This window comes from Heterodontus francisci, chromosome 22 (assembly GCF_036365525.1).
Source record: "Heterodontus francisci isolate sHetFra1 chromosome 22, sHetFra1.hap1, whole genome shotgun sequence".
NCBI classification, from domain to species: Eukaryota; Metazoa; Chordata; class Chondrichthyes; order Heterodontiformes; family Heterodontidae; genus Heterodontus; species Heterodontus francisci.
The window spans coordinates 48,137,720-48,162,638 of NC_090392.1; the positions used below are offsets into that span (position 1 = coordinate 48,137,720).

Consider the following 24,919-nt stretch of genomic DNA (forward strand, 5'->3'; position numbering starts at 1 on the left):
CAGGAGTCAGCTATTCAGCCCATCGAGCCTGCCCCGTCATTCAATAAGATCATGGCTGATCATCCACTTCAATGCCTTTTCCCCACACTATCCTCATATCGCTTTATGTCATTGGTATTTAGAAATCTGTCAATCTCTGCTTTAAATGTACTCAATGACTGAGCTTCCACAGCCATCTGGGGTAGAGAATTCCAAAGATTCACAATCCTCTGAGTAAAGAAATTTCTCCTCATCTCTGTGCTAAGTGGCTTCCTCTTATTTTGAAATTGTGTCCCCTGGTTCTAGACTCCCCAACCACGGTAAACATCTTAGTTGCATCTACCCTGTTTATCCCTTTAAGTATTTTCTAGGTTTCAATGAGATCATCTCTCATTCTTCGAAACTCTAGAGAATACAGGTCCAGTTTCCCCAGTCTCTCTTCATAAGACAATCCCGCCATCCTGGGAACAAGTCTGATGAACCTCCATTGCACTCCCTCTATGGCAATAATGTTCTCCCTAAGGTAACGGGACCAAAACTGCAGACAGTACTCCAGGTGCGGTATAACCAAGGTTCTATACAATTGAAGCAAGACTTCATTACGTTTGTACTCAAATCCTCTTGCAATAAAAGCAAACATACCATTAGCCTTCTTAAGCAAGGGAGAGGGTGCTTCAAAATGGAGGCACCCTCTCTCCACCTTTTATAAATATAAATTAAAAAATGGCTTATGCAGCCAGGCCGCTACGGTCGGGGGCAGCCAGGGGTGGGGGGGGTGGGTGGTGTGGGGTCAGGGGTTGGGGGGAGGTAGGGGGAGCCCCTCGACAGGTCTGTCTCTGGCTGCTGTAGCACCCATGCAGGCAGGGAGAGCACCTAGGCCTGCCTAGATTGCTGGCCACCAGGCCTCCAAGAAGTTAAACTGGACTCCGCCACCTGCAGGGACCTGGAGGCCGCATCAAAATCCCAGTTGGCCTCCTTTAATTGGCTTTAGAGGCCACAAACGACATTGGTCAGCTCCCTGTTGCGTGCTGGCAGGTAGCTTTGCCGCACATCCCATCCCACCTCCACAAAAATGGCCAGAGGGGTGGGACGGAGTCGAGGAACCAGCACGCAGGCCAGCAGCACTATTTTTAGCGCCTGCCCACAACCAATTCCAGCCCCAGTGGGGACTAAAAATCAAGCCCCAAAACGGTGCACAGTACTCCAGGTGTGGTCTCACCAAGGCAGTATACAATTACAGTAAGATTTCTTTATTCTTTTACTCCATTCCCTTTGTAATACAGGTTGACATACCATTTGCTTTTCTAATTGCTTCCTGTACCTTTTCAGTCAGGTGGGCAGAAAAGTGGAAAATGGAATTCAAACTGGAGATGTACGAGGTAATGCATTTTGGGAGGTACAACAAGCCAAGGGAATACACAATAAATAGGAGGATATTGAGTAGTGTGGAGGAATAGAGGGACCTTGGACTGCATGCTCACAGATCCTTAATGGTAACAGGAGAGGTCAACAAGGTGCTTAAGAAGGCATATGGCATGTTTCCTTTATTAGCGGAGGCATAGAATTTAAGAGCATAGGGGTTATGGTGAAACTGTATCAAACACTAGTTAGATCACAGCTAGAGTACTGTGTACTGTGTTGGTCATCACAGTACAGAAAAGATGTGATTGCACAGGAGTAGATGCAGAGATTTACAAGGATGTTGCTAGGAATGGCGAATTTTAGCTGAGGTAAGACTGGATGGGCTGGAGTTGTTTTCCTTAGAACAGAGGAAGCTGAGGGATAACTTAATTGAGGTGTATAAAACTATGAGGTGCCTAGATAGAGTAAATAGGGATGGTATATTTAATTTAGCAGAGGGATGAAAAACCAGGGGGCATGGATTTAAAGTAATTGGTAGAATTAGAGGGGAGATGAGGAAAAAATTTGTCAACCAGAGGGTGGTGGGGGTCTGAAATCACTGCCTGAAAAGGGTGGTAGAGGCAGAAACTCTCACCACATTTAAGAAGTACTTGGATGTCTGTTTAAAGAGCCATGACCTGCAGTTCTATGAACCTAGTGCAGCAAGGTGGGATTAGGTTGGGTTGCTCTTCGTCAACCAGCACAGACACAATGGGTCAAATGGCCTCCTTCTGTGTTGTTAATTTTCTAGGGTTTTCTATGATTTTTCTACCTGCATGTTCACTTTCTGTGACTCATGTGCAAGGACACCTTGCCTTCTGAATATCAACATTTCCCAGTGTTTCACCATTTAAAAAATATTCTTTCTATTTTTCCTACCAAAATGGATAACATCACATTTCTCCACATCATATTCCATCTGCCACATTATTTCCCACTTGTTTAACCTGTCTAAATTTCTTTGGAGCTCTTTGCATCCTCCTTGCAGCCTACTTTCCTACCTAACATTGTACTGTTCAAACTTGGATACATTACACTTGACCCCTTCATCTACGTCATAGATATCGATGTAAATACCTGAGGCCTAATCACTAATCCTCGTGGTACCCCATTATTTGCAGCCTGCCAACCCAAAATCAGCCTCTTTAATCCTACTTTCTGTGTTCTTCCATTAATCAATGCTCAATCCATGCAAATATATCACCCCAAATCCCATGAGTCTTAATGTCATGCTTTATGAAAATCCAAATATGCCATATCCACTGGTTTCCCCCTTATCCATCTTGCAAGTTACGTCCTCAAAAAATTCTTAAAAGATTTATCAAACACAATTTCACTTTCGTAAATCCATGTTGATTCTGCCCAATCATTTTATGATTTTCTAAATTAGCATGTTACTACTAATAGAATCTAGCATTTTCCCTGCTCCTGATGTCAGGTTAACTGGCCTGTAGCTCCCTATTTTCTCTTTCCCTTCTTTCGTTTGTGGCATTACATTTGCTACCTTCCAATATATGGAGTTCGTTCTAGAATCCAGGGAATTATGGAAGACCAAAACCAAGCATCCGCTATCTCTGTAGCTATCTCTTTTAAAACCCTAGGATATAGGCATCGGGTCCAAAGGATTTGTTGGCTTTTAGTCCCATTGATTTCACCAGTACTAATTATTTACACGTACTAGTATTCTTAATCCCTCATTTTCACTAGGCCCTTGGTTCCTCATTACTTACGGAATGTTTTTGTGTCTTCTATGATGAAGACAGATATAAAGTACGGGCTGGATTTTGTGCTGGAGGTGGGCTCCAGGTGTCAGGCCAAAAAGACAGGAGGAAGCCGATCTCCGCTTTTTCATGTGCACCCCTCCAGCCCCCGCACTGGTAAGATCCTAATGGCGGCAGGAAGAGGCTCTTAATTGCCATCAATAGGCCACTTAAGGGCCTCAATTAGCCTCTGGTTGGTAAGGCTATCGTCGGCCTATCCCACCCCCAGAAAGATCACCGGGCGTCGAGGTGACAGGGTGACAGGCCCTCCACCCTGCTGCACCTCCCCACCCTCCCAGCATCCCCACCACCCGTCGTGATACTCCACGCCCCCTGCCTCCGATCCAGCCTCGGGGGGGGGGCCCATAAAATCCTGGCCTACTTGTTTAATGTCTCCGCCATTTCTTATTCTCCATTACAATTTCTCCTGTCTCTGCCTCTAAGGGACCTACATTTATTCTCACTAATCCTTTTTACATACCAATAACTTTCACATTCTGTTTTTATGTCTACTGCTAGTCTATGCTCATATTCTCTTTTTTTTTTCTTTATCAGTTTCTTTGTCATCCTTTGCTGAATTTTAAAATCCATGCAATCCTCAGGCTTATTACGTTTTTTTGGTAACATTATAAGCTTCTTCATTTAATCTAATACTATCTTCAATGTCTCTTGTTAGCCACGGTTGGACCAATTTTCCGTGGGGCTTTTATTCCTTAAGAGAATGTATAATTGTTGCAGATTATGAATTAATTATTTAAATGTTTGCCACAGCTTATCTATCATCATATCTTTTATTCTAGTTTCCCAATCTACCTTGGCCAACACACCCCTCTTACCTACATAGTTTGCTTTAAGACCCTAGTTTCAATTTCACTAAATCCCTCTCAAACTCAAGAATCCTATGATCACTCATCACAAGAGGTTCCTTGACAGCAACATGATTAATTAACCCCATCTCATTGCACAAAACTGGATGTAAAATAGTTTGTTTCCTAATTGGTTCCTTGACATAGTGATCTAGAAAATAATCTTGAATGTCTCTGGAGTGGGACCTGAACTTACAACTGAGCCATAGCTGATATTTATGAATGAAGGAAATAACAAGAACTACAAGGTGTGCCAGAGAAGATGCCATTGCAGTTGACAAGTCATGTTCACCTTAGGAAAGGTTTTTTGTTTTGAAGTATCCGAATTGACGCATTTTATGGTTGAAATCAAAGCACGGAGACCTGGTGTACATCTGTAGACCTCATGCACACTATGGGCAAGCACTTCAGTGGGTATTAACTCAGTGCACAGCTAGTGGGAGAGAGCATGAAAAAATATTGGCAAGTAAAATCAGGAAAATACCAAAGACTAGTTATGAATACATAAATGCATGAAGAGCAAGAGGAGAACTAAGGAAAAAGTTGGGCCTATTGGAGACCAAAATGCTAACTTGCATGTGGAGGTGAAAGATGTAGGCATGGTTCTTAATGTATACTTTGCGTTTGTCTTTGCAAAAGAAGGGGACAATGCAGACATTGTTGTTAAGGAGGGGATGCGTGAAATATTGGATGGGATAACCATAGGGAGAAAATATTAAGCAGTTTAACATCATTGAAAGAGATAAATTGCCAAGCTTAAATGAAATAGATCTGAAGATGTTAAGAGAAGCGTGGGAGGAAATAGCAGAGGCTCTGACCATTATTTTCTAACCATCTCTGGCTTCAGGCTTGGTGCTGGAGGATTGGAGGACTGCTAATGTTGTACCATTGCCCAAAAAGGTAGCGAGGAATAGCCTGAGTAATTACAGGCCAGTCGGCCTAACCTCAGCCGTGGGTATATTACTGGATAAAATTCTGAGGGATAGTATAAATCGTCATTTAGAAAGTTAAGGATTAATTGAGAACAGTCAGCATGGATTTGTGACTCTAAGTCACAAACCTTCCTGACTTAGGTATTTATGAGTATTCCTTCAACATGGCTGAGTCAAAAAAAGGGGAACTCCCTATCAAACAGCACCGTGGGAGCTCCTTCACCACACAGAATGCAATGGTTCAAAAATGCGGCTCACCACTGCCTTATCAAGGGCAACTAGAGATGGGCAATAAATGCCAGCACTTTCTTCAACACGTCCAAGAGATCTGCCTTTGGGTTCCATCCTTCTCAAAGCTACATTAGAGGAGTTGTGCATTGCTGGTTTACCATTGTTGAGACAGTAAGATCTGATCTATGTCAAGTATCAATCAAAGTGAACAATGACTCCCTGATTAACCATTTTTTAATTGGCAATTTAAATAGTACATTCAAGTCATATTAAAGATCCCAGATTCAACCCATATTGCAAGAATGTGCTGTGTACACAAAAAGAACTCAAACAACAACTTGCAATTATATAGTGTCTTTCACATAGTAAAACATTCCAAGGCACTTCACATAAATTGACATCGAGCCAAAAAAGGAGACATCAGAACCAGTGGCTGAAAACTCGGTCAAAAGAGGGTTTTAAGGAGGGTCTTAATGGAGAACAAGGAGGTTTAGTGAAGGAATTTTACAGCTTAGGACTGAATAACCTCAAGGCATGGCGGCCAACGGTGGGGTGAAGGGAGTGGGAATGGATGAGGCCAGAAATGGAGGGACGCAGAGTTCTCGAAGGGAGGTTACAAAGAGCCCTTTCAACTCATATCCCAAATATATTCCTCATCCCAATGTCAGAACAGCGCCTCCTAATGCACCATTGTGACATTTTCCCCCACTTCCTGCATCAGCTGTCCTATGGCTTGTCTGAGTGAAATTGTCAATTAGTATCAAATGCAGGACAGTTTTGTGCTGTAGGCATTGTACTGTGCACTGTACTGCATGGTAGGAAATAAGTTGAGACTGTCCAAATTCAATTCACATTAAACCCTAGTGCCGGAGTGAAAGGTGACCCACTGCTCCATCTGTCAAGAGATTCCCTTTTAAAAAATACATTAAAATATCACAATATATTATTTTTGATATATTACTCAATCTCAGATCTACTACTTACATTCAAGGGACTAGTGCAATCTGCTATGTGCATGTAATGCTATTGATGTGACCATGCTCTCAAGCACTTGCCTCAATGTTTGGTCCTTCAAGGTTTGCGAACTTCACTGTACCCAAATGCACCTGTCTTTCCCGTGCCCAAATCCAGGGTCAATGCTCAACACCCATAAAAACCTGGATGGGGGTAGGTGGATGGAAACCTTTAGGGGCTGGGTAGTGAGTGAACTGGAGAAAGGAGCTCTGCAAAAGACTTTGAGACATCTTTTGCACTTTGTCAGATTCATTCATGGAGCCATGTAGGAGAAGCAGTGGTCTCAATATGGATCTCTCCCTTACCATAAGTCACTTGGAGAACCATCTTAATAGAAAAAGTTCAGCATTTTTACAACAAATGCCTTAGCAAAAGTTAAGTTATTGGTTGCAGATCAAAAGACAGAGCCTGCACTTTCATACAAGACTATCAATTTTCAGCTCCAGCAATTTTCTTCATTTGTTCCTGGAACAATCCATCAGTGACTAATTCTTCAGAGAAAAAAAACACAGGTACTGCACACAATCCCAAATCAGAGTTTAAAGAGCTGCTTTCATCAGAGAAGGAGGCATTATAAGCAGCTTTCGTTGACTGGAATAAATGTATGTTTGACTATGAGTTACAAAGTGCTTTCAACCGTAGGCCATTTAGTCCCTTGAGCCTGTTCCAGCTAAGAAACTTTCAATTTAAAGGCACAGGTGTCACATACATAAGCCAGTAAACTGCCCCAGGAATAAGTGTCAACCAGCTTAAGCTCAGTTTACTTTCCGTTACCCTCCTGGGAGACAGAATTCACCGCCTTTCCAGTCGTCCATCACTTCCATACTGAAGTGCTTTTTTTTTCAGGAATGCTTCTGAACACTGCTGCTTCTTTTTAAGTGACACAATAAACTCTTAATGAATGTTGCCTTCAGCAGAATTGAACTGGAATGGGAAAAACAATCAAAAGTCAAAATCTGCAGCGATCCACAAGCCTCTCATAGTTGGGCTATTCAGTGTTACTAGATTTCCAGCAGTTTCCTTCTTTTCATTTCTACTGCAAGTCACTTTTTTCCCCCAAGTTAAATGTGCATGGACAGCTCCGGACACTTGAGAGTCAAGACGTATTCCTTCATATTTCTTCCTCCTTAAGTTTTAAGAAATATTAAGGTAGAGTTTCTAATCGGCAGAGTTCAACTGTTTAACATTCTCAGTCTTATTTTCCATGTTTACTGTTTAACGTCATTGTTAACCCATTTATTCAGCAGCATGAGCACATAAAGTGTTGTTCCATGAACTTGCATAATTGAATATTTTATCCGACATGTGTCTCCTCTCCTTGCGCAACAATTTTTAATTGTACATATGTTGATCTTTTTTCTTCATATTTTTAGGGCTTAATGCTTAAGAAGTCGTCTAATTACCCAAACAATTGTAATGAAATTAGCACCTGCCCTTTCACCATTTGTGGCCTGTTATGGGCTAGAATACAAGAGTCCGTAATCCTGTTAAAGCGTCCATCACCATCCAGAGAACCCAATAACTGTTTGAAAAGAGAGAGAAACAAAGCCATCTGCCAAGATTTTGGAAAGTAAGATCAAGAGGAAGCAGACCAACAATAGTGAGGGACAGCCTTCTCCCTCCACCTACAGTGTTCTAATTCCCATTGTCCTGCACCTACCTCTAACTCCCCCACAACCTTCAGCAACCATTAGCACTTCCCCAGCTCATTCACCTCTCTCTCATTCACTTTCCATTTAGCCCTATGCATCTACTTCCTATACTAGGCCCTGTCAGGCTAAACTCCAACCAATTGGATAGCAGCTGTTTATAGTGCTGGTGTTCGGTGCCACCTGCCCCGCTGTAAGAGAAAGGATTGAATTGTATTAAGAGCAGTGGGTCTACCAGGTTCTATTGTGAAAAAGGGCTCCATTAACACAGAATATTGGGACAAAAGGCTGGGAGGTAGGTGAGGCTGGTAAAATTGCGGGGAGCCGCAAAGGGACAGCAATCCCGCCGCCAAAGCATTTTATCAGTGGCGGAACCGGATGCAGAGCAGCTGCCCACTCCAAAGAGGTGGGCAGACGATTAACATATCATGAAAGGCACAATTAGGGGCCATTTTATGGGGCTGCTGGCTGGGTGCCCCTCACGCCCACACCCCCTGCCCCCGCCATGTGGAGGTTTGCTAGATAAATGGAGGTGGCCTCCCTATGATAGCCCGGGGGAAGCATCAGAGCCAGAGGCTCAATGGCTCAGAGGGGGCCGCTGGCAGGGAAGGCAGTCCCAGCACCCTAACAATCCTCCTGGAGGGGTTTTCCCTATGTCCCCTGGCCCATGAATTTTTAATTTTTTTTTAAAACTAAGCTCCTGAGGTCTCCTGCCTACCTCAGCAGCAACTACCGCTCCCAGTGGCACTGCTGAGGCTTCAGAGCTGCCGGCCATCTGATTAGGCCAGCAACATCACAAGCCTGCCTGCCGTACATATAAGGACGGCGGGCCCACAGGCGGCCAATTAGGATTCCAACTGCAGTAACATTGCTAAGGCAGTCATGCTTTTTGCCCTGACGTTGGAGTCCCGAAGACTCAGGTCCACAGTCCAACCATGGTAACACAGCCTCTTCATTCATGCTATGAAAGTTGGCACAGTCCCGTCTCCCACTGGCATTCCTCCACCTTACCCCACTGCAGAGGGGGAGTGGGTACAACTAAATCTAGACGCCCTCAACCAGACTAAGGCAGAAGCAAAGTAGGCTGATCAGGGTGGGAAAAAGAGACAAACAATGGTGGGATTCTGAGAGTGTTGGAGGGGAGGAGGTAGTTTCAAGTAAAGTCTCGGTTCCTGGCAGATTCATTGAAAGCTAATCATCCCAAAATTGTAAAGGTGATCACGACAGTTCAGTGAGATATTTGATAACTCCAGCGTTCTTTAGCTTCTTCAAACAAAGGTGTTCATCGGTGATATTGTGCACGGAGTTCTGAAAAAGCAAAAGAATGGTTAAGTAGGCTACAACTTCGAAGCACAAGCTACTTATTACAAATATACAAAGGCTGAAGAGAAACAAGCACAACAGGTCAGGATATCAACAGGAACCAGAGGAATACATTTTCATGTTCCTCGGTACAGTGTTTGGGAGAAAGTAAAGCAGTCCAGAAATGGCAGAGATATACTAAAACTTTATAAATCACTGGTTAAACCTCAGCTGGAGTAGTTACAGAGAAGGTTTACCAGAGTGATGCCAGGAATGACAGACTTCAGTTATGTGGAGAGACTGCAGAAGCTGGGTTTGTTCTCCTTTGGGGCAGAGGAGGTTGAAGGGACATTTAATAAAAATGTTCAAAATCATGAGGAGTTTTAATAGTAAAGAAGGAGAAACTGGTGGGTGGGTTGGTGACCAGAGGGTACAGTGAGGATGATATGAACCACCTGCAACAGGACACAGATAGGCTCGCGGAGTGGGCAGAGAGGCAGCAGATGGAATTTAATACTGACAAGTGTGAGGTGATGCATTTTGACAGAAGGAATAGGGAGAGGCTATATATACTTAATGGCACAGTTCAAAATAGGAACAGAGGGACCTGGGGTGCATGTGCAGCGATCTTTGAAGGACGTGGTTAGTAAAGCATGTGGGATCTTGGGCTTCATAAAGAGAGGCATTGAGTACAAAAGCAGAGAAGTTAGGCTGAACCTTTATAATGCTCAGGTTGGGCCCCAACTGGAGTATTACAACCAGTTCTGGTCACCACACTTCAGGAAGGATGTGAGAGTCGTTGAAAGGGTGCAGAGGAGATATACCAGAATGGTTCCGGGGATGGGGGATTTTAGTTACAAGGCTAGGCTGGAAAAGCTGAGTTTGTTCTCCTTAGAACAAAAGAGATTGAGGGGAGATTTAATAGAAATGTGCAAGATTATGGGCGGCACAGTGGCGCAGTGGTTAGCACTGCAGCCTCACAGCTCCAGGGACCCGGGTTCGATTCTGGGTACTGCCTGTGCGGAGTTTGCAAGTTCTCCCTGTGTCTGCGTGGGTTTTCGCCGGGTGCTCTGGTTTCCTCCCACAAGCCAAAGACTTGCAGGTGATTGGTAAATTGGCCACTGTAAATTGCCCCTAGTGTAGGTAGGTGGTAGGGAATATGGGATTACTGTAGGGTTAGTATAAATGGGTGGTTGTTGGTCGGCACAGACTCGGTGGGCCGAGTATCTCTAAATAAATAAATTATAACCGGTTTAGACAAGGGAAAACTGTTCTCCCATTAACTAATGGTACAAGGATGAGAGGACACAGATTGAAGGTTTCGGGCAAGAGATATGGGGGAATATGAGGCAGAACATTTTTATACAGTGGATGGTAATGAACTGGAACTCGCTGCCCACAAGGGTGGTAGAAGTAAAGACAATCAATGACTTCAAAAGGAAACTGGGTGGCCTCTTGAAGGAAATAGACTTGCAGGGTTACAGGGATCGAGCGGGGGAGGGGAGCTGACTGAATAGCTCCGTGGACAGCCAGCATGGACTCAATGGGCCGAATGACCTCCTTCTGTGCCGTAAATGACTGCATGACTCTATTTTACATAACTGGCAAAAGATCCAAAGTAGAGATGAGCAGAATTTTTCTTACACAGCAATTTGTTATGATCAGGACTGCATTGCCTGAAGAGTGGTAGAAGCAAATTCAACAGGGAATAAATCAATATTTCAAAAGGAAATTGGATAGATACTTGAAAAGGAAACATTTGCAGGGCTATAGGGAAGAGAAGTGGAGTGGGACTAATTGGGTAGCTCTTTTACGGAGGTGTCACAAGCATGGTGGGCTGAATGGCCTCATTCTATGCTGTAAGATTGTATAAAATTGAGTAGGGATGAGCACACACAGTCCCTTTATGAGCTTTTTTCTAACTGCCCCTATGAACCAGACCCAAACCACAACCTGCTTTTAAACTAACTAGGCTGACAACAGGAACATTCTAAAACTGGTATTAAATGTTCAGGTATTGAGCACATAGTCAATTAAAGGAACAGTGTTATTAGGTCTCCTACAATAGAAAGTTTCAGTGGTTCAATGTACCATGGGTGATACACCATAAAATCTAAAAAAAAGTGCAGCTCAAAAGTTCACATTCCAAAAATCCGTGCTATTACACCCAGGTGGACAAACAGGCTGTGCACATGAACAAATCCAAGCTAAAAACCTAAACTGGCTTTAAGAGTCTGGCATGGAGAAGGAACATCAGACACAGGAAACTAAACTGAGCAAAGAAGCACCATTTTCTTTTAGGATGATGATTGCCAGAGTTTTATAATTTTTTAAAATTTCATTTGGGGGATGTGAGCATCACCGGCAAGGCCAGCATTTGTTGCCCATCCCTGACTGCCCTTGAGAAGGTGATGGTGAGCCATCTTCTTGAACCACTGCAGTCCATGTTGTGTAGGGCGGCACAGTGGCGCAGTGGTTAGCACTGCAGCCTCACAGCTCCAGGGACCCGGGTTCGATTCTGGGTACTGCCTGTGTGGAGTTTGCAAGTTCTCCCTGTGTCTGCGTGGGTTTTCTCCGGGTGCTCCGGTTTCCTCCCACAAGCCAAAAGACTTGCAGGTTGATAGGTAAATTGGCCATTATAAATTGTCACTAGTATAGGTAGGTGGTAGGGCAATATAGGGACAGGTGGGGATGTTTGGTAGGAATATGGGATTAGTGTAGGATTAGTATAAATGGGTGGTTGATGGTCGGCACAGTTTCGGTGGGCCGAAGGGCCTGTTTCAGTGCTGTATCTCTAATCTAATCTAAAAAAAAAACCCACAATGCTGTTCGGAAGGGAGTTCCAGGATCTTGACCCAGCAACAGTGAAGGAACGACGATATAGTTCCAAGTCAGGATGTTGTGCGACTTGGAGGGGCACTTGCAGATGGTGGCGATTCCGTGCACCTGGTTCCATTGCTATTCTAGGTGGTAGAGGTCGTGGGTTTGGAAAGTGCTGTCAAATGAGCCTTGGTGATTGGCTGCAGTGCATCTTATAGATGGTGCACACTGCGTTGGCGGTGGAGGGAGTGAATGTTGAAGGTGGTGGATGGGGTGCCAATCAAGTGGGCCGCTTTACCTGGATGCTGATGAATCTTAATGGAGCTGCACCCATCCAGGCAAGTGAAGAATGTTCCATCACATTCCTGAATTTTGCCTTGTAGATGGTGGACAGGCTTTGGGGAGTCAGGAGATGAGTTACTCGCCGCAGGATTCGTAGCCTCTGACCTGCTCTTGTAGCCACGGTATTTATATGGCTACTCCAGTTCAGTATCTGGTCAATAGTAACCCCTAGGATGTTGATAGTGGGTGATTCAGCAATAGTAATGCTATTGAATGTCAAAGGGAGATGGTCAGATTCTCTCTTGTTGGAGATGGTCATTTCCTGGCACTTGTGTGATGTGAATGTTACTTGCCACTTATCTGCCCAATCCTGGATATTGTCCAGATCTCGCTGCATTTCTACACAGACTGCTTCAATCTCTGAGGAGTTGTAAATGGTGCTGAACATTGTGCAATCATCAGTGAACATCCCCACTTCTGACCTTATGGTGGAGGGAAGGTCATTGATGAAGCAGCTGAAGATGGTTGGGCCTAGGACACCACCCTGAGGAACTCTTGCTGTGATGTCTTGGGACTGAGATGATTGACTTCCAACAACCATAACCATCTTCCTTTGCGCTAGGTATGACTCCAACCAACGGAGAGTTTTCCCCCCGATTCCCATTGACTCCAGTTTTGCTAGAGCTCCTTGATGCCATACTCGGTCAATGCTGCCCTGATGTCAAGGCAGCTACTCTCACCTCAGCTCTGGAGTTCAGCTCTTTTGTCCATGTTTGGACCAAGACTGCAATGAGGTCAGGAGCTGAGTGGCCCTGGCAGAACCCAAACTGAGCATCAGTGAGCAGTTATTGCTGAGTAAATGCCGGTTGATAGCACTGTCGATGACACCTTCCATCACTTTGCTTGATGATCGACAGTAAACTGATTGGCCAGATCCTGCATTTTGTGTCCAGACATACCTGGGCAATTTTCCACATTGCTGGGTAGATGTCAGTGTTGTAGATGTACTGGAACAGCTTGGCTAGGGAAGTGGCCAATTCTGGAGCATGAGTCTTCAGTACTATTGCTGGAATGTTTAGTTTAGTTTAGAGATACAGCACTGAAACAGGCCCTTCGGCCCACCGAGTCTGTGCCGACCATCAACCACCCATTTATACTAATCCTACACTAATCCCATATTCCTACCACATCCCCACCTGTCCCTATATTTCCCTACCACCTGCCTATACTATGGGCAATTTATAATGGCCAATTTACCTACCAACCTGCAAGTCTTTTGGCTTGTGGGAGGAAACCGGAGCACCCGGAGAAAACCCACGCAGACACAGGGAGAACTTGCAAACTCCGCTCAGGCAGTACCCAGAATTGAACCCGGGTCGCTGGAGCTGTGAGGCTGCAGTGCTAACCACTGCGCCACTGTACCGCCCCATGTTGTCAGAGCCCATAGCCTTTGCAGTATCCAGTGCCTTCAGCTGGATCTTGATACCACGTGGAATGAATCGAATTGGCTGAAGACAGGCATCTGTGATGCTGGGAACCTCAGGAGGAGGCCGAGATGGATCATTCACTCAGCACTTCTGACTGAAGCTGGTTGCAAACGCTTCAGCCTTATCTTTTGCACTGATGTGCTGGGGTCCCCCATCATTGAGATTGGCGATATGTGCCCACATTACTTTTCCGAAAACAAATTCCTTCACTGTGTAAGTTTCATAGTTCTCATTCCAATTACCTTATAATTGTAAACAATAAAATCCATTTGTAGGTCTCCTAAGTGAAGGAAGTTCCCCACGTGAGCCAGGATTTTATGCTGGCGAAGGGGAGCTTGACATCCGGACAAAGCAACACCGAGAACTCCATGTCACCTCTTCTGTGGAAGGTCCGCCGTATCTAGTACCAATGAGGCAGTTAAGCGGACAGCGGTGGGCCTTCCACGAGTTCAAGGACCCCGGCGATGGAAGTCCTGCCCTCGGAGAGCTGTCGGCCAATCAGAGGACGGCAGTTCTGCCACTGAGCAGTGCCATCGCAGAAGTGGTGGCTGCTGCCAGTACGGCACCTACCTGAGGCACAGGAGCAGCGCTGGACCCAGGCCACAGGTAGGTCAGTGTGGGAGGTGTCTCGTGGGGTGGGGGAAGGAGGCGTAGGGGGGCTATTAGCAAGGGCGGGGGGGGGGGTTGGCTCTCAGCGGGCACTCCCTTTTTTGATGCCAGGTCCCTCGTTCAGGCACTAAGTGCCGGGAGGCAGCCCGCACGGCTTTCCTGCCATGCGCTGAGATGAGGCCCTTAATTAGGCATTAATTTCCCAGTTAAGGACTTCAACTGGTGGCAGGGCGGGAAAGCTGTTCACAGCCCTTCCCGCCCTGGTCTTAATTTTGGCGGAGGCGGGATAGTGGCAAGGTTCCCCCCTGCACCACCCCACCCGCCCCCCAACCACCTTCCCACTCGATTTTATGCTCACCCCACCTCAAAACCCGCAGCAGGGTGGAGTATAAAATTCCTCCCATGATGCTCTTTTTTATCGACAAGTGGTTCTAACATTGAATCTACTTCGTCTTGCTGGTCAGCTGCCTGGATGTTGCCTTACTGCCAATTAGCGCACTGGGAAGTAATAAGTTTAAATCTGAAATAATGTTTTCATAAGAAAACTTAAATGATACTTCCTAGATTTCAATATATAAATTTTGTTCCATCTGTGCTTAATGTAAAAGGTAAGGATGGATAGCTCTCTCAAGGAAACGGCATAGGTTCCAAAAGACCACCTCCAGTGCTATATTATTCTGATATTCTGTGATTTCAGTCACCATCCTCTATGTTGGTTCATCTAAAACTCTGCTGCTGATATCCTATCCTACATAAATTCCCAGTCATCCATCAACTCTGGTCTCCTTGACCTACATTGGCTCCTGTCTTTAAGTTCCTCCATGGGATTGTCCCTCCCTATCTCTGTAACTTCCTTCAGTTCACAAATACCCCTGCCCAAAGACTCTGTTCCACTTATATGTGTCCCTCCCTTTTTCCAGTCAATAGCGACGACACCAGCACCTGCCCACACTCTGGATTTCTTTCCCCAAGCCCCTCTATTTTTCCTCTATTTAACCACCCTCCTTAAAACTCATGCCATTGGCCAAGGTTTCTTCCACTCCAATAATCTTCCATCCGCAGCCATTTTCCTTCATGCATCTCTGAAGCACCTCAAGACATTTTTTGACAGTCTAAGACTAAGCCAGTCTGTCCTTAACCTTGGTATCTCAATTAACCACGAGATGAGCTTCCGACCTCGTATTTATGCCATCACTAAGATCGCCTATTTCCACCTCTGTAACATTGCCCGACTTCACCCCTGTGTCAGCTCATAGAACATAGAACATTACAGCGCAGTACAGGCCCTTCGGCCCTCGATGTTGCGCCGACCTGTGAAACCATCTGACCTACACTATTCCATTTTCATCCATATGTCTATCCAATGACCACTTAAATGCCCTTAAAGTTGGCGAGTCTACTACTGTTGCAGGCAGGGCGTTCCACGCCCCTACTACTCTCTGAGTAAAGAAACTACCTCTGACATCTGTCCTATATCTATCACCCCTCAACTTAAAGCTATGTCCCCTCGTGTTTGCCATCACCATCCAAGGAAAAAGACTCTCACTATCCACCCTATCTAACCCTCTGATTATCTTATATGTCTCTATTAAGTCACCTCTCCTCCTCCTTCTCTCCAACGAAAACAACCTCAAGTCCCTCAGCCTTTCCTCGTAAGACCTTCCCTCCATACCAGGCAACATCCTAGTAAATCTCCTCTGCACCCTTTCCAAAGCTTCCACATCTTTCCTATAATGCGGTGACCAGAACTGCACGCAATACTCCAGGTGCGGCCGCACCAGAGTTTTGTACAGCTGCAGCATGACCTCGTGGCTCCGAAACTCGATCCCCCTACTAATAAAAGCTAACACACCATATGCCTTCTTAACAGCCCTATTAACCTGGGTGGCAACTTTCAGGGATTTATGTACCTGGACACCAAGATCTCTCTGCTCATCTACACTACCAAGAATCTTCCCATTAGCCCAGTACTCTGCATTCCTGTTACTCCTTCCAAAGTGAATCACCTCACACATTAAACTCCATTTGCCATCTCTCAGACCAGCTCTGCAGCCTATCTATGTCCCTCTGTACCCTACAACATCCTTCGGCACTATCCACAACTTCACCGACCTTCGTGTCATCCACAAATTTACTAACCCACTCTTCTACACCCTCATCCAGGTCATTTATAAAAATGACAAACAGCAGTGGCCCCAAAACAGATCCTTGCGGTACACCACTAGTAACTAAACTCCAGGATGAACATTTGCCATCAACCACCACCCTCTGTCTTCTTTCAGCTAGCCAATTTCTGATCCATAGCACTAAATCACCTTCAATCCCATACTTCCGTATTTTCTGCAATAGCCTACCGTGGGGAACCTTATCAAACGCCTTACTGAAATCCATATACACCACATCCACGGCTTTACCCTCATCCACCTGTTTGGTCACTTTCTCAAAAAACTCAATAAGGTTTGTGAGGCATGACCTACCCTTCACAAAACCGTGCTGACTATCGCTAATGAACTTATTCTTTTCAAGATGATTATAAATCCTATCTCTTATAACCTTTTCCAACATTTTCTCCACAACCGAAGTAAGGCTCACAGGTCTATAATTACCAGGGCTGTCTCTACTCCCCTTCTTGAACAAGGGGACAACATTTGCTATCCTCCAGTCTTCCGGCACTATTCCTGTCGACAATGACGACATCTGCTGCTGAAACCCTCATTTATGCCTTCATTACCTCTAGACTTGACTATTCCAGTGCAATCCTGGCTGGTCTCCTACATTCTACTCTTTGTAAACTTGAGGTCATCCAAAGCTCTGCTGCCCGTGTCTTAACTTGCACCAAGTCCTGTTCCCCATCACCCCTGTGCTCGCTGACCTACTTTGGCTCCTGGTCGAGCAACGCTTGATTTTAAAATTATCATCCTTTGTTTTCAAATCCCTCCATGTCCTTGTCCCTCCCTATCTCTGTAATCTCCTCCAGCCCCACATCCCTCCAATATATCTGTGCTCCTCAAATTCTGGCCTCTTGTGTATCCCTGATTTTAATTGCTCCACAATTGGTGGCTGCACCTTCAGTTGCCAAGACCCGAAGCTCTGAAATACCCTCCCTACATCTCTCCACCTCTCTACCTCATTTTCCTCCCTTAAGACGCCCCTTAAAACCCACCTCTTTGACCAAGCTTTTGGTCATCTGACCTAATATTGCCTTATGTAACTCAGTGTCATATTTTGTTTTATAATGCTTCTGTAAAGTGCATTGGGATGTTTTATTATGTTAAAGGTGCTATATAAATTTAAGTTGTTGTTGTTCTATTACAGGCCTGGAATTTCTGTGACAGAAAAGGCACAAACAGCTACAAATGGATGCTTGTGCCATTTTGCTGGGGGCTTGAAGATGGGAGCTGCTGCCTTACAGTCCACATGTGAGGAATGCTGGCTTCTGCAAATATAACTACTTCACAACTAGAAATCTCTGGGTGTCCTTTCTTTCTATTTCTGTTGTTTTCTTCAATTCACAAACATTGACTACACTTGCACGACAACCTCTCCAGTACACGGATTACAGCGGTACAATGAGCAGCTGGGGACAGGCAATAAGTGCTGGACTTGCCCAAGGAGGTATAAAAATAAAGCTGTTTCCCTGAAGTAAGCTAGCTTTAAATCAGTAACAAAAAAAGGGCAATAAGATACAAATAGATTGATATGTCTTTGAAATAAATGCAAGATTACACCTATGCTAGAGGGACAGTCAATTGGCCAGAACTCTTATTATTCTTTGTTCCTGTGATAGCTTATAGCATGCAACTGTCTCGGATATGAGCAACCATGGGAGTCACCTGAACCTTGACCCAATAAAGGTGCCAACTTCACCTCCATCACCAACAACTACCTCCATCCTAAAGCCAATCTTAAGCTCCAAGGGATTTCTCTGTGGATGAACTCACCTCTTTCACTACAGTGACTGATCAAGTAAACTGGCTGATATTAATCCTGAAGAGAGTTGTTGAAGAGGTGGAGGAAAAGTACATTCACAGTCTGGGATCTTGCTACACTTACAATCTGCATCATTAGGAATATTATTCCTACCAGAAGAGTAACATGTGAGCAACGAAGAGAATCACTAGAGTTCAGGGGGAAAATATGTGCCCATCTCTCATCTGAAAGACCTGTCTGGTTGGATGTCGACTTACTTGAGCTGAAGAAAAGGAACGGACTTGCGTTTGTACAGCAACTTTCACGACCTCAGAGTGTCCCAAAGTGCTTTACAGCCAATGAAGTACTTTGGAAATGGAATCAATGTTGTAATGCAGAAGTCATGGCACCCAAACTGGCACATATCAAGCTTCCACAAACAACAATGTGATAATGTCCAGATCATCTGATTTTTTAGTCATATTGGCTGAGGGATAAATATCAGTCAGGACCAGGGGACAGCTTCCCTCCTCTTCTTCAAAATAGGGCCATGGGAGTTTTTTCATCTGTCTGAGAGGGCAGATGAGACCTTGGTTTAATGTCTCATCCAAAATTTGGCACCTCGAACAGGGCAGCACTCCTTCGGTACTCCGTTAAACAATCAGTTGTATTCTGCATTAGGGTCTCCGGGGTGGGACTCAAGCCCACAACCTTCTGACTCAGAGAGGAGAGTGCTACTCACTGAGCCCAGACTGACATCTAGCTTGGCCTAGGCAGGCATCCTGTCAAGCAAGACTGATAAATCTGAAGGCAACACTGTGCACTGAGCTACTGTTCACTGGAAGTTGGAATGAAACTGGATTAACTGGCAATACTGGGGACACAGTTCAATAATGGTGCTTCTAACCCATTCCACTGACGGAAAGAACGTGCCAGAAACAGATGTTTAGATGAGGCCAGTTTAGAAAAAAATGTTTTGGACGAAAGAAGTATCCACATTTTTGGATTTTTTGACCATTATTCCACAGGAAGGAAGTGGATTTTTAAAAGCAAATTTCTGCCGGGATTCCCCACTCTCCCAGCTGAAACTTAGTGGAAGATTGACAGCATTCCTCGAGAAATGGCATAAATGCCTGCTTATGCTTGACATCAATCTACCATTAAAGTTACAGTGGGAGATCACAAGTAACTAAATAGATGTCCCAAATGAATGTGTATTCTTATAAGTATAAAAAAGAAGGCAATTGGATGAAAAGTGGTTAATATGATGATCAGAAGTTGTTATTCCCAGAGACCAAACAATTAACAATTTATTAGTTTGTCGGGGTATTTGGAAACACATCTCTCACCAACGTTTTGGAAAACCCTTTCATCTCGGATCATCTGTGAGATGAGCACAGATTGAGAACCTTTTTAAGAATGGAACACAGAAACCAGGGAGGCAGTCTGAGTGGGAAAATTTGCTCATGTAGCGCTGTTTTGAGCATGTAGGTTCCCCGGGGACAAACAGTTCCATGGGGCATTAACTCCATAACCCTCGTGGGTTTCTCCATTGATATCATTGAAGAAACCCCACATGGGTCGCGCAGATAGTGGCCTGAAGCGCTGCATGTCCTTTAAGTGACCTCCTAAGATGTACAGGTGGGCTGGCAGCAAAAGTCTGCCAAAGACAGAAGGGCTGCAGTGAGAGAGATGCCACCCTGGGCTGTATGGCAGGACACAGAGGGATTATTTACGTTGAGCAAAATGATCCAATGAAGTGGAGGTAGTGTCACGCACTTTCTAATCTAGTACTGTTTTATGAATGTAAGTGGCACTGATTGAATTAAATGACCCAATATATTTCACATTACTGTGGAATAAAGCAACTTGAAATTCAAAGCAAACTTTACTTCATCTAGTGTTAACCCAGTACATCTCGAATACCTGGAAATTCAGGGTTTCTACCATTACCGCCCCGAGGTCTCGCTACCACACAAGTTGGCCTAGAGCAGTGCAAGTCAACTTCCATAAAATATGTTCAGATGACTTATGTGAGAATATGATTCCACCTGATACTCACAGACATCAATTTCATATTTAGATGATCGTAATAATGAATCAGTCCGTCTTTTTTGTTGAACGGATAACCAAATCCAGCAATATGCACTTCATCACAATAGTTCAGGCCCAGCGTGACAGCTAAAAACCCAGTGGTTGGATGACTTCCTCTCTGTGGATGCAGAAAGCAATTTATATTAAAATATGCAACAAAGCTAAAGGCATAACAGAAAATCACATGGGAAAGAGTGCATGATGAAGAGAAAGGAGATAGAGAAGATCAAAAGAGAATGAGAGAAGGTTCAAGTGATAAAATGAGTACGAAAGGCATAGTATGAGGAGTGGGAAGGCATGAAGGAATGAAAAGTGAGACAATTGAAATGAAGAAACACTGGTACAGAACAAAGGCCAATAATGCAGGGCACTGGGAAGGAACAAGTTTCAAAATATCAAGCATCAAGCCATGGATGGGTGACTGGGGCTGCAAGTTTCTGGATTGAAAGAGGACAAAGGGATTGAGCAAGGTAAAGAGATCCCAGTTTTGAGATCCCAGAAAACAATGAGATAAGTTTTGGCTTCAAGACAATATGGAGGAAGGGAGGAAGAAGATAATGTAGGAGGGCAAGTTTCAGGCTTCAGAGGAAAGTTCAGATGAGCAATTCTCATAACAGTATGTGTACTGTATTGCTCATTTATTATTCATTTGATATGTTCATTTGAGGCTACCGTACATGCTTGGTGTAGCATGCGCAGTATAGCACTAGAGAGAATCAATAGCAAAGGTTCAGTTTACAACAGCAATCCGGAGGTTAGTGTGTTACCTCCAGAGATTTACAATAGCAGATCTACAATGTGAGATCTTACGATCTTATAATTTTCTCTGCTTTCAGTCATGAGCTCCAGGTAATGCAGATTGTCAAAAAGGGACAGTCATAGAGTGTTGAGGTTTGTGCACAGCAGGCCTTGAACCTTTGTGGGGCTAATGCGGGACAGCAATTTTGTCTCATACACCAATGCAAGGGTAGTTTGGTCAGCTTAAAGTTCGAGAAGAATTTATTGCAGAATAGTAGAACACCACAAAATGCGCATTTGCTTCTTCCACCTGCCATTATTACTTTTGATGTGTGTGTTTGTGCCTGTGGAATGCTATTCTCGATCCTTGATCAAGCACCATCACTGCACTGATGATCAAGATAGCGAGGGCTATGCATAACCTATCACATGTTGGCGTGCAGTCCAAGCCTCCATCTGTGTTCCCACATTGGCAGACGTGGATGGTGGCGATTTGAGGGCACAATGGTGGGCTTTGGAATCACCAATGATAAGAGAAAAAAGGCCTTACTTCTCCACTATGGAGGTGAAGAATTGGAAGATATTTTTGAGATACCTAGGCCTGTACAAGACGACTGCAACTCAGCAGAAAATGCACTAGCAACTTATTTCATGGCCGAGAAGAATGCAATATATCAAACAATTATTTTCTGACGAACCAAGCAAGAAGCAAATGAGACAATTAGGAACTTTAGGAAATAGAAGCAGGAGTAGACCATTCGGCTCCTCAAGCCTGATCAACTAGATCATGGCTGATCTTCTACCTCAACACCATTTTCCCGCACTATCACCATATCCTTTGATATCTTTAATATCTAGAAATCTATTGTTACGACCAGGTGAGGAAGGGGTCTCAGGCTCCCCTTTCGCCCCTTCTCTGGTTTGACCACGACAGGGTTTATCCTTTTAACACAGTGATTTAATTTACCAACTCAGTGAGCACTTGCTCCTGCACCTCTAATTATAATTGTAAATGAAACAATCAGACAGGTTTTCCTGAGTTTAAACAACAGAGATGTAATTTTATTAACCTTAACTCTCTAAACCGGTTAAAATTACTAAAATACGTGAAGGATCCATGCTCACATTCATACGCGAGGCACACAAACACACACAAATAGAAAGAAAGGGGAAGAGTAGAGTTGGGAGGTTGGAGTACAGTCCTTAATAAAAATGTAATTTAAATATGGAAGTGTATTCCCAGTGTCCTTAGGTGAAATTGAAGTCCTGAAGTCCTCACTGGGCCACGTGCACAATTCGGGCTTGCTTCTCTTGTTCCAGAAGGCTGAACAGAGGCTTCATCTGCCCTCTTTTACTGACTGTGAGCATCTGTAGATATGAGGTTTAGCTGCAGCTGAGGCTCCCCATGTTCTTTGCTGGGGAGGGGGAGAGAGAGAGCGAGAGAGAGAGAGAGAGGTGCTTTCTTCCTTGGAGTTCAGTTACTGTCTGCCTTCAAAGGTGCAATTCACAAACTCTCAGCGTTACACAGGTAGTCAAGTCATGTGACCAACTCTTTGTTTGAAACAGAAGTTTCTGGAATGATCTGTGAAATTCAAAGTTGTTCAGGCATCCTTGGTAGTGGGGAGTGGTTTGGCTCTTTCAAAGTCAATGGGTGTCGATGGCTTTTGACGAACAACACTGACTAAACCATTCTGGGTGATTGAATCAGGGTGCACCCCTATTGTTCTAGTTAGACTGGGTGATCACCTCTGTCTTCCAGTCAGCCTTTGGCTTCTCATATGCAAATTGTGCGTGGCCATCTTTTGATGTTCTGATCTGCTTTTTAAAAGTTATTTGTAATAATGTCCAGTAAAACAGTCTCAGGCGGAGTTCCATACGACGACATTAATATTTTCCATTTGGCATGTGGATTTTCCATCACACTTTCGTCTCTGTCTTGAATATACTCAGCGACTGAGCCTCCACAGCACTCTGGGGTAGAGAATTCCAAAGATTCACCACCCTCTGTGTGAAGAAATTCCTCCTCATCTCAGTCCTAAATGGCCGACCCCTTATTCTGAGACTGTGTCCCCTAGTTCTAGATCAATATTGCACATCATTGAGACAACTGGCAACCAAACATGACTTTGGTGATGTTGAACTTGTTGAACAAGAAATCAAAACACAAATAATTGTCGGATACCCCTCTAGTCAAATATGCAGAAAAGCACTGGAGAAAGACAGAAAGCTGTCTGCAAAAAGCAGACAGAAAAGGAACTTCAGCGATTGCTTGACCTTGACATTATTGAGAAGATTAGGGATGAAATTACCCCTTTGGTCTCACCAACACAAGTTGTCAAGAAACCCAAGAGCGAGAACAAGATCAGAATCTGCGACAATATGTAGTCACCAAACCAAGCAATACAATGAGAAAGACATTTGACACCAACAATTGATAATATCATAGAGAAAGTGAACGGTGCAAACACTTTGCTAAACTTGACCTCAATGCAGGCTACCATCAAATTGAGCTTGCAAAAGAATCGAGGTTCTCCACTCATATCGGGCTGTTTGGATACAAAAGGTTCAACTTTGAAGTCAACTGAGCAGCTGAGTTATTTCAGCACATGATTCAGTCTGCACTGCAAGGGCTTGAGGACACACTGAATATCAGCAATGACATTCTCATCTACAGTCGCACTGGAAGAGAACTCGAGACAAGCCTGCATGCGTGCCTACAACATCTTAGAGAGTGCAACCACACTCTGAACAAAGACATGTGCTTGTTCACTGAAAGCAGAATTGAATTCCTTGATTGTGTATTCAGTGGTGAAGGAGTCTCACCTGATCTACAGAAAGTCGAAGCCATTGCAAACGCTGCAGATCACATATTGTCGTCGTGATGTTCCTGACCTCACTATGCTGTCTGCCCCCTCCCCTCACGCGATCTGACAAAAGAGACCACCAAGTGGGAGTGGACAAAACTGCACAAACAAGCTGTATATCAGATCAAACAACACTGTCAGCAAGTGCACAAACGTCAGCAAGTTGCACAAACATCTGCTTCGATCGCAAGAAAACCACCTAGCCAGTCGTGGTGCAAGCTCAGTTGACTTAGGTGCAGAAAGACAAAGCAGGTCACCCATCAATCGGCGCGATGACAAGCAGATCACTAACACCCACAAAACAACGGTATTCACAAACAGAGAGAGAAGCACTCTCAATTACATGGAGCATTCTACACTTTCGTTTCTACTTGCATGAAGTGATAACCGATCATAGTCCACTTGGGAGCCTGTTCAGCAATCCACAGAGGAAGCCACCTACACAAATAGAGCATAGGATACTCAAAACTACAAGAGTATGAGCTCCGTGTTGAGTATCAGCCAGGCAAGCTTAACCCAGCAAATTAGCTTTCGTGCCATCCTTTGGTGACAAGAACAGAATACCAAACAACATCTTAACTATGTGAGTGTAAACGTGGTGCTAAAGTCGCTAAAATTAGCTGACATCAAAGTGGCAACAAAATAAGATGAAGTGTTACAGCTGTGTATGACAGCTATGAAATCACAAAATTGAAAAGACATGATTGATAGAGTGCCTACAGACAAAGTGACTCACACGCTGACAAGCTCTTCACAATGTTTGAAATGAGCTCACAGTTGCAACCACTTTTGATCTCGTGTTACACAGCAACTGCACGTCATTCCGCATTCATTTGAGAAAATGTGTTCTAGAAGTAGCACATGAGGGTCACCAGGGAATTGTCAAAACCAACATTCCCTATAACATTCAGCTATTTGTTGTGACCAACACAAAAGGATCACTGCTAGCATGGTTGCAAATCATCACACGAAATGCACCATT

The 24,919-nt window shown here is 44.3% G+C and overlaps 1 protein-coding gene across 5 annotated transcripts in view; it reads right to left on the reverse strand.

The window, feature by feature from the left end:
* Positions 1–5,417: 5,417 nt before the first annotated feature.
* The window catches only part of LOC137381347 (CMP-N-acetylneuraminate-beta-galactosamide-alpha-2,3-sialyltransferase 4-like), a 274,200-nt gene continuing 254,698 nt past the window's right edge, over positions 5,418–24,919 (reverse strand). For 4 of the 5 annotated variants that reach the window (XM_068053787.1, XM_068053785.1, XM_068053788.1 and 1 more), the window contains exons 12-13: positions 20,304–20,453; positions 5,418–9,140 (exon numbers count right to left, since the gene is read on the reverse strand). In XM_068053787.1, coding sequence (XP_067909888.1) covers positions 9,051–9,140; positions 20,304–20,453 — 240 coding nt within the window. In that variant the 3' untranslated portion in view covers positions 5,418–9,050. Of the gene's footprint in view, positions 9,141–20,303; positions 20,454–24,919 lie in introns of those variants that run through there. The other variant, XM_068053789.1, reaches the window with a different exon arrangement.